The sequence below is a fragment of the Natrix helvetica genome (genome assembly GCF_964273705.1).
Source record: "Natrix helvetica genome assembly, chromosome: 5".
In the NCBI taxonomy this organism is placed as follows: domain Eukaryota; kingdom Metazoa; phylum Chordata; class Lepidosauria; order Squamata; family Natricidae; genus Natrix; species Natrix helvetica.
The window spans coordinates 6,312,234-6,322,934 of NC_138551.1; the positions used below are offsets into that span (position 1 = coordinate 6,312,234).

The 10,701-nt window shown below is 39.2% G+C and overlaps 1 protein-coding gene across 1 annotated transcript; it reads left to right on the top strand.

The window, feature by feature from the left end:
• Positions 1 to 1,550: 1,550 nt before the first annotated feature.
• LOC309393797 (cytochrome P450 2U1-like) lies at positions 1,551 to 9,940 on the top strand (the record flags this gene model as incomplete). Its single annotated transcript, XM_081956294.1, has 5 exons — positions 1,551 to 1,640; positions 2,455 to 2,596; positions 5,614 to 5,801; positions 9,070 to 9,211; positions 9,846 to 9,940. 5 exons carry the CDS (start codon positions 1,551 to 1,553, stop codon positions 9,938 to 9,940), a joined length of 657 nt encoding a protein of 218 aa, XP_081812420.1.
• Positions 9,941 to 10,701: the final 761 nt, after the last annotated feature.

A 10,701-nucleotide genomic window follows, 5' to 3' on the forward strand; every position in this document is an offset into this window, starting at 1 on the left:
GTTGAGTGCTGTTACCATGAGGAAGTTAGGCCTGGGGAAAAAACACCTGGAATCCCAAATACAAACCGAGGTTGAGAGATTTTTGGAGGATCTTAGAAGTAAAAAAGGTATCTGATAACCTCAAGTGATATTGTCTGGAGTCTAAATCTGCAGAATGTTTTTAGTATCTGGGTAGTTTTAGTAATAGAGCCAGGTACCACCCATTCTATACTTGTGCATTTGGTTTCTCTTGCTTAAATGTATTCCTTTTCTCTACATTGAAATTCATTTTGTTCTTTTGAAATCTTTTATTTTTCTACTTCATTGGAATTGTGCTAGACTGGGCTTTTATAATCTCACTTTTCACTTTCCCAAGATTCTTAGGTTGTTTCCCCCCTGAGGATTCTTATCTATGGAACCCGTCTCAAGCTCTATCTTCTCAAGCTCTATTTATTGAAATCAGCTCTTTTGAAGTCCATGACTTGATATTTCTCTATTGCTTGAGTTTGCATAATGTAGAATTCCAATAATGCATGATCATTCCACCAACAAGGTTCCTATAATTTCAGCTCCTTTTACCATTTCATCTCTGTTAGTGAGAACGAAGTGCAATATGGCTGAATCTCCAGTTTCCTTCTCTACCTTTTGTGAGACAAAGTTGTCTACTAAGTTTTCAAGAATCAGTTTGATCTTCTATTTGGTGCAATCCGTTTGATTTTCTACTCGCCTTTACTAAGTTTTTACTCCTGGCACCATTTATTTATTTTTAATAAGCTCTATTAGACCAAATTGCTATTATTATTACTAACATGAAAGCCAGAACTAATGTGAATATTAATAAAAGTTTTCTGTCATCAGGACAGCCATTTGACCCGTCAACGTACATGACACATTTTGCTGGCAATGTGATCGCTGCTATAGTTTTTGGACATTGTTTTTTCACTGAAGATGAGGAGTTTCTGGAATTGCTTGAATCCGTGGACATTATTTTAAAATTTTTAATGAGCTTCTCCCACGTCGTAAGTATTGTGGTCATTGACCTTCTTCCCTAAGTGGTGCAGAATTAGCCAGAACAATGGACTCTTTAGAATTACCAGAATTGTATTTCACTAAATTATTTTTTTCTTTTTCATTCTCAAATTGCAATATGTATACGGTTATTTTTAAACTAACTGATCACTAAGCTTAAAGTTGAATAATTTTAAATGTACATGAGGACCATTGGGAGCAGATAATATTGCAAGGTGGCAGGCACTTTAGTTCCCCAAATATTTTGGGAATTTAAAATGGAGTGTTGGGTGGCAATATGTATTTAGAGAACTAACCTAGGACAGAAATTCTATACATTTATGTACTCAGTTCAAAGAAATGTGTTCAGTGTCAGATATGGGACAGAACATGAGGCTGAACTGGTAATTTATAGGAACTGATTTATGAGTCATGTGACCTGTCTTGTAACAGGACTTATTTTCTCTTTCTGGTAGATTTATGAAATATTTCCATTTATCATGAAATATCTCCCAGGGCCTCAGCAAAAAGCCTTGTCTGCTGTGGAGAGTATACTTGCTGTTATGAAGAAGGAGATCACACACCATAAGGAGTACCAGAGCCAGCATGAACCACAGGATTTCATTGATTATTATTTGCTTCAAATGGAGAAAGTAAGTACAGGTAGCCCTCAATTTATCACCACAACTGAGCCAAAAATGTATGTTGCCAAGTGAGAAATATGTTTTCACTCCATTTTATGGCTTTTCTTGCCACATTTCTTGAGTGAATCACTGCAGTGGTTAAATTGGTAACAAGGTTAAGTGAATCTGGTTTGGAATTGCTTGGCAGAAGGTTGCCAAGAGTGATCACATGACCATGGGACACTCCAACCATTCTAAATGTCAAGCAACTGATTGTAAACCACGTGATCAGGGGATGCTGCAGTGGTCATAAGTATGTCCCAAAGGTGATTTTTTGTCTCTCTCTCTCTATCAAGAGGCAACTGGACTTTCTGGTTTTTCTTTGAAGGCGTTTTGCTTCTCATCCAAGAAGCTTCTTCAGCTCTGACTGGATGGTGGGGAATGGAAGGATTTATACTTCCATTCCAAGGATTTAATTTCGGAAATTAATTTTTACTACTATATTAGTATAGTATAAAGGCAAAAATATGATTAATAAAGAGAAGCATGAGATGGAACACTACATCCTTCCATGTCAGTGCAAGCTCAACAATGTGTCTGAATTATTCCTAATGTTTAGTTCTACTGAAATTTATCTATATTGGGTCTATATTTCACAAATATGTCCCACTTTTATCAACAGTCTCTCACCTTGTTTCATCCTGATGGTTTGATTACAGCTTCAATCTCTACAGAGAAAATGGACCATGAACTAGAAAGGAGAAACACTAGTTTGGGGAAGAAGTGGTAATAATATGGAAAATATCTAGAAATGACATTTCATCTTTCTCACTTTTAACCATAGAGCAAGAATGATCCAGATTCTATTTTTGATGAAGACAACTTGGCTCATTGCACTGGTGAACTCTTTATCGCTGGGACAGACTCAACTAGTAGTGCTCTGCAATGGGCATTGCTACTCATGGCAACTCATCTGGATATCCAAGGTGACAATAAAGTAGAATTTTTAGTAGGGAACTGCAGTTCTTCTATGACAGTGGTTCTCAACCTTCCCAATGCCATGACCATTTAATATAGTTTCTCATGTTGTAGTGACCCCCAACCATAAAATTATTTTCGTTGCTACTTCATAACTGTAATTTTGCAATTTTCCTATTGTCTTAGGTGACCCCTGTGAAAGGGTTGTTCGACCCCCAAAGGGGTCGTGACCCACAGAATGAGAACTGCTGCTCTATGATGTCACGCTACATAGAATATGCATGTACTGTATGAAAGGAACCTTGGAGGTTTTCTAATCCACCCACCGCTGTGGCAGGAAACCCTATATCAGTGATGGTGAACAGTTTTCTGCTCGGGTGCCAAAAGGGCGTGCACGTGCGCGAAAGTATGCGCCTGTGTGCCCACACCCATAATGCAATGCCCCCCCTCGGCGCATGCACGCACAACTTCCCTACGCTTTCCCCACGCATGTGTGCAGGCCTCACTCAAGCCTCCAGAGTTCTGGTAGGCCTGTTGGGCCATTTTTCACCCTCCCCAAGCTTCAGGAAATTTCCTAAAGCCTGGGGAGGGAGAAAAATGGCCCCACCGGCCAACTGGAGGTTTGTTTCCAAACTTCCGTTAGCACTGATTTTCACCATCCACAGATTCTGGAAGCTTTCCTGAATCCTGGGGAGGGTGAAAATGGAGTCCCACGTCATCTTGAAGGCCGAATGGTAGGTGGCCAGTGCACATATGCCTGCTGGAGGTAACATAGGGCAATGCCTCCCGTGCCCTCAGATATGGTTCCATGTGCCAACTGTGGCACATGTGCCATAGGTTCGCCATCACGGCCCAATACCCTTTCAGACAAATTTTTGTCCAATCCCTTCTTTAAAACTTCCAGTGTTGGAGCATTCACAACTTCTGCAGACAAGTCATTCCATTGATCAAATGTTTTAACTTTCAGGAAATTTCTACTTACAGTAGTTCCAGGCTGTTTCTCTCCTTGATTAATTTCCATCGGTTGCTTGAAGGCTTCCGAGAACAGGTTGACTCCCTCTTCTTTGTGCCAAACCCTTCAATCAGGCCTGTCTAACTGGCAGCCCGCAAGTCGGATACGGCCTGTGCAGGCCACACCTACCCCGGCTCTGCAAAGGCAAAAAACATTGTGATACATTACGATCCAGCCTGTGATGTGATTGAGTTTGAAACCCCTGCCTTAGATAGTGGAAGACTGCTATCATATCACCTCTAGTCGTTCTTTTCATTACACTAGACATATCCAATTTCACCAAATGTTCTTTGTATGTTTTAGCCTCCAGTCCCCTAATCATCTTTGTTGCTCTACTCTGTACTCTTTCTAGAGTCTCCATATCTTTTCTACATTGTGGCAACCAAAACTGGATGCACTATTTCAAGTGTGGTCTTACCAAGGCATTATAAATTTGTTATAACATTTCATATGATCTTGATTTTGTTAATGCAGCTAGGACTGCATTGGCCTTTTTGGCAGCTGCAGCACACTGCTGACTCAAATTTATCCACTAGGATTTCAAGATCCTTCTCAATTACTACTATTGACTCAGGTACCACCTACACCATAACTCTGCATTTTGTTTTTCTTGCCTAAATGTAGATTCTTAATTTTTTCACCATTGAATTTCATTTTGTTAGATGGGGCCCAGTGTTCAAGTCTGTCAAGATCCTTTTGTACATTAAGTTTTTCTTCTGGAGTGTTGGCTATTCCTGCCAGCTTGGTGTCGTCTGCAAATTTGATGAGTCTAATCCCTCATCTAAATCACTGATGTCCTGGGAGGGTAATAAATTCTAACTCATTCCTCAAACTGGATATAATTTGGAGGAGGGGAAAAGGAATGCCACTCTTGTTAGAAGACTTGTTATTTTTTCATCCTCTAAAATAAATAAATGAATCAATCAATCAATCAGTCAAAGGTTTGACTTTGACAGTAAAAAAATAAATAAAGAATGCAAATTTAGCAACTCTGTCTGGATTATCCTAAAAGGCGGGGGATCATATTTAAGCCTGAAGATACACATGTTCTACTGGCTAAATAGAGCTTGTTCCTTTGTCTGTTCCTTACAGCCTCGATTATTAGTCTCCTTACCATTGAAACTCACTCCCGTCAGCCCTCTTTAGGTTGCTGCACACAGAAGGGAACACAATGTTCTAGGTGGGGAATCATGTGCCCTGCTTGAGTGATTTGGACCACTGATGTGATCCTCCAGGGCTCGTGTTCAATTACTTTCCCAACAGATGTAGGGGATAATAGGAGATCTCTAGAAATAACGGCTTCCCAGTGTTCTTTGGCTTGTCTTCTCAGCTTTAACGCTTCCTGAAGTCACAGTTGTTATGGAGTGAAAGCCACTGTGAGCACTGGGTGCAGTTAACCTCTTGCATCTGCTTCCTGGACTTATCACGTATTGGGAAGTGCTGTTGTGGCTGCAAGGAAGAATAGTACTCTCATTTCTGCTATTTTTTTTCTTTTCTCCAATCTGCCTACAAAGTCCAAGAAACATTCAGGAGAAATAATCCCTGATGCAGATGACTGAATTTGAATAGATTAGTTATGGTGGATGCAGTGATCTAAGACAAGCAGTTCTTTCAATACCTTGTTTTTAAAGGGACAGTAAGAATAATGTCCTCTCCTGAACAAGGAAAAAAAAATCTGAAAGACAAGCAACCCAGAACCTCAAGACATCCTTGTATTACTGTTTGCATGAAGGACTGAATATTTTGCTTTGGATTCCAGGAACGACAGCAGGTAAAGTCTGCAAAAACAAAACAGACTTCTTTAGAAGCAAAAGATCTACATGATGTGAGGTCTGCCTCTTTCTAATGCTAAGAAAGAAAAACCCCGGACTCCGTGGATTTAATTCCAGACTTGAGCTAGGAAGAATCTCAGTGATTTGGGATCCCCACCCCAGAACCTCACCAACTTACTTATTTTCTGAGATAATTTATAAGCTCTTCAATAAAAGATACTTTTTTTACCCTTTTTCTCAGACAAGGTCTTCAAGGAGATAGAAGAAGTTTTGGATCCATCTCACTCCATCTGTTATGGAGATCGGAAGAACCTGCCTTACACCAATGCTGTGGTTCATGAGATTATACGAAGCAAATTCGTCACATTCTTTGGAGCACCAAGAAAATGTGTGAAGGACGTTTACTTCAATGGGTTTCTCATTCCCAAGGTATGAATCTTTCTGAATTCCAAGTATAGCAGAAGAGAATAACAGAGTTGGAAGGGACATTAGAGGTCCTATGTTCCAATCCCCTCCTCAAGCAAAAGACTGTACCAATCCAGACAAATGACTATCCAATCTCTTCTTTAAAATCTCAGGACATTTCTCCTTAGTTCTAGGTTGAATCTCCCTTTCGTAATTTTCCATCCATTGCTTCTTGTCCTGCCCTCAGATTTGAAGAAGAGGTTGACCCCCTTTTCTTCGTGACAGTCCCTCAAATATTGGAAGATTGCTACCATGTTATCCCAGCCGTTCTCCTTGTTAAACTATATCAGGGGTGTCAAACTCAGAATGACACTTTGTCATCACATGACGTATTACAACTTTCCCCCCCTTCACTAAAATGGGGGTGGGCGTGGCCAGCATGTGACATATCTGGCTCACAGTCCGCGAGTTTTACACCCCTGGACTAGACATAACCAGTTCTGCAACTGTTCCTCATATGTTTTGGCCCCCAGCCCCCTAATAATCTTTTAAGAGATCTGTTGAACTTCCACTGTTTGCTAATATTTTGTTGGAATGCAGTCTTTCGATCAAAGTGATCCACTTGTTGTTATACTAAGGGTGTCTTTTAAGGAAGAATGTATGAATGCTGGTTTTGTCAGACTTCTGGTTTATCACACTAAGCCAACTTCCAACCCAAAGCTTTCTTCCAGTAGCTCACCTGAGAAGTTTCAATGCCTTATTGTCATACTTTTAAGTATACCCCACTCAGTGGGCTCCACAACACAAGAGAGTCAACCCAACAACACAAAACCTTAGGCAACACACACATAAGCACTTACATGACTGCACTCACTGCTCACTACTTCACTCTTATCCATTACACCTCCTCCTACTGCTCCTCCACCTTACTCCTTGTGAGTCCTACTGCTGGAGAATAATATATTTCTGCCTGTTTTAGCCTACTTCATGCCGTTTCAGTTCCACAGACTAACATACCACCCCAACCTGCCTCTCTGCTCAACTTTTATAGCCAACAGTTGCTATTAGCCTAGGGAAAGACCTTAAAGGAACAGCAGCAGCACAGGTGCTGGCCCTTTAAAAAAATATATTATTTAATAACTGCACTGCTTGAGCATTTCCTGCATAGGGAGACATTGTAAACAATCTTGTTTAAAATTAAATCATGTTTATCTGTTTAGCTACAACCTAAAGCCATTTTTGAAATTTTACATTTAATATGAAATTAAACATTAAACTATGTTTTAAGCACATGTCCAGCTAATTCAAATAAAATATTCCAAGAAAAATTCCCTATTACCATTGCTGGTGGCTTAAATGGCATTTGCTCATTCATTTGCTGTAAACATGATGCTCGTCCATCATGTTCGAAGAGGACCTTGACATCTAACAGGTTGTGGGTTGTCCACGATGTGTCCGCAGGTGGCTGGTAAGGCCTATCCGAGCACAAAATGTTCTGCCACATGTTGGACAGACATCTGTGGGCACCATTGTTGCAGCATTTGCAGCTCTGGCCGTAAACATATTTAAGCATGGGTTACACCTTTTTACTATTGCACCTCAAATTTCCAGTTCCCTAATCACTGACATTAATTCCTCATGCTTGCATAATCTACTTTTATAATCTCATGTTATCTTATGCTGGTTTATGTTTGAAATAAAGATGTGCTTTTGATTGCGTAAGATGATCAAACAAAGGCAGTTTAATAACCAAAATCGTGTCTAGATATTTTTCATTCGTATGTATGTATGTATGTATGTATGTATGTGTGTGTGTGTATGGATGTATGTGTATACATTGTGACACAGAGACTGAACAGATGAAGACAAATATCATTAATTAATATTAAAGTGCATTAAGGGAATTTTTGTTTTGAGAAAAATATCTAGGTGCTGACCTTTTTGTAGGCAGCCTGTCCTCTCAGACTTACTTTTGTTAAATGCTTAAGTCTTCTCCTTTACAGTTTTTTTTTTTCATTTACATGATTCAGTGTCTGACATTCATCCATTCACATCCAAGGTTGCTCCCTCTTGGTAATATAAAACAGCATTCATGGTGGAAACCATTGGCTGGGCCTCGGTTTACCCTTCTGGTTATTATTTCTATTTGATGTCTAGGTGTGAATGAGGATTCCTTTTTAAACTTCATTGTCTGTTCACTTCTTTCACTATTGTATCAAACCATCAAGGCTTCTTTCTTCTTCAACTGAGTTGGCTCTCTTTTGTTTTGACACATATACATACACTTCAGAAATGACCATTTTTATTTGCTGTAAACTGGGCTAATTTCCAGGCTGTAACTCAAAGTAGACCTTCTGTTAGGTCTTTCATTGGGAAAATTAGCACAACCCACCCAAGACTTTGAGGAGACAAATTCTCTCAATGGAGGACCTCCCCATTTGCCTCTCAGCTGCTCCTATGAAGAGATGGGAGTCAAAGCGAAAAGGCAGATTAGTTATTTCTAAAAATAATAAATTCAGGGTACAAATTAAGAAATAAAAAAGGAGGTGGCAGATGTAGCCTGCAAATTAAGCAAAGGGAGTGCTTGAAGAATTTGTTTTATTAACATCAGATTAATTTTTCATTATTTTTATTATTTTATTGACTTTATTATAAGTAACTCAAGGCACCAAACATACCTAATATTCCTTCCTCCTATTTTTCCCACAACCTCCACCCTGTGGGATGGTTTGGTTGAGAGTGCTTGGCCCAAGGTCATCCAGCCAGCTTTCTTGCCTAAACTGGGACTAGAACTCATAGTCTCCTGGTTTTCCAGGGTAGAACCTTAACCACTACAAAAACTGACTACTTGAATATACCTGAAACATTCAAGGTGATTTGAACTGGACTTTCTGGTTTTTCTTTGAAGACATTTTGCTTCTTATCCAAGAAGCTTCTTGGGCTCTGACTGTTTGGTGGGGAATATAAGGATTTTTACTTCCATTCCAAGGATTTAATTTTGGAAAAGGATATCATTTACCACTATATTAGTATAGTATAAAGACAAAAATATGATTAATAAAGAGAAGCATCAGATGAAACACTATATCCTTCCATTTTAGCGCATGTAGCTCAGTGGTGTAATTAGTGAATGGTTATTCAGCATACAGGAATAAAATCTGTTTCACACACATACCCACATATGCACACACACAAAGAATAACAGCTCTGAGATGACATTATTTTGAAATAGGATATACAGAAACAAATGCTATTGTCTAGATTTTTCCATTTGTTTCTTTCTTCATTTTAGGGAGCTATGATTTTACCGGACCTGCGCTCTGTTCTTTTTGATCCTGAACAATGGGAGACACCTGAAAAATTCAACCCCAACCATTTTCTGGACAAAGAAGGACATTTTGTCACAAAAGAAGCATTTATGGCCTTTGGAATAGGTAATCTGTAGGTTTCTTTTTCTTTTGTAAAAAGAAAGTGTAGGTTTCTTTTCCTAGTAAGGATTAGGTTTCTTTTGCTTGTAAGGAAAGAGGTTGCATTTGAAAGTGTTAAAGGGCAAAATAGCATTTATACATTGGATATTTGGGGAAAGATAAATTAAGAATCTTTTTTTCCCCATTTTACAGAACTGGATCAATGGAGTGGGGGATGCAAGAAAACTGAAAGAAACATTTAGTTATACAATTTCCCCTGACATTAATTAATCTAAGTAAAACTCAGGAATACACACAGCTATCTTAGCTCCAGCCAATGAATATGTGGTCAAACCTTGAGTTTAGTCATCTTTATTTCTCCTAAGATGAGACAAAAGTCCCAGAGAGGCTGTGTGAAAAAATGAGGCCCCAGTACTCTGTATCTTATGGTCCCTCCACCCTCATCCCCAGGGCATCTGGCAGGGTTAAAAAAGAACAGAAATACAGTACATCTGTGGTGGGTACAAATGATGATTCTGCAGTGGCCCTGGACTGTATGCTTCCTCTCTATTCTTGTTTTAAAAAATGGTCCCAGCTTGAAGAAAGGGGAGGAAATATAAGTGGATCAGGAAATGAGGGCTTCCGTGTATATTTACTACAGCTGGGGAAGGAGCCTCTGAGGTACTGCAGTCAACACTATCAGACCTCACCAACCTGGATCAAGGGCCGACAGTGCCTGGCATCCAAGGACAGTGACTTGGAAGAAGACAGCTAGATGAGTCAGAGGAAAGCTTCAAGAAAGATGGATCCTTTTATCCCTAAAGCCTGTATTGTGAGGTGTGGGGCAGAATGGCAAGCCATTGGGGATAAAAAGAGTTCTGCAAAGCAACAAAAATATATGGATTACTGCTTTATAGTGAAGCTAATCCAACCATCTGCTCTTAATTATTAGATATTTATTTATTTATTTATTTATTTTGATGCCATTTCCCCTATAAGCTGACTCTGTCCTACAAAGGGATTTCCCCTACAACTGCTTCCTTAAATGTAGCCACTTCTTTTCATTGTTAGAAAATTTAGGGATGCAAAAACCACATATTGGATTCCTAAAACTTGTTGGAAAAGAGATTTAAGAAAAATAAAAAGCAATGTATCAGTTGAAGCATGTTAAAATGTGAATAAAGCCGCCTTACTCTTTGTTGAGGCAAAGATGGTAGTCTCGATTGAGGATTTCTCCTGATAGGGTATGGAAGAGGAGCCAGATCCTAGAAAAGGTTCAGTCTAAGATAGTTGTGTTGTGTGGACTATTTTAATGAATGTCAATGATAAATGAGTAAAAAAGAGAACAGTGGCTAAAAATTGGATACTAATAATAGAATTGCACTAATCAGTTCCTACTGGTGTCTTCCCACCAACATCTGCTGTGTTTCCCTGAAAATTAGCAAGGTTCTTATTTTCTTTTGCCTCCCGAAATAAGCGCTTGGCCTCATTTTCGGGTAAGTCTTATTATTTTTGAG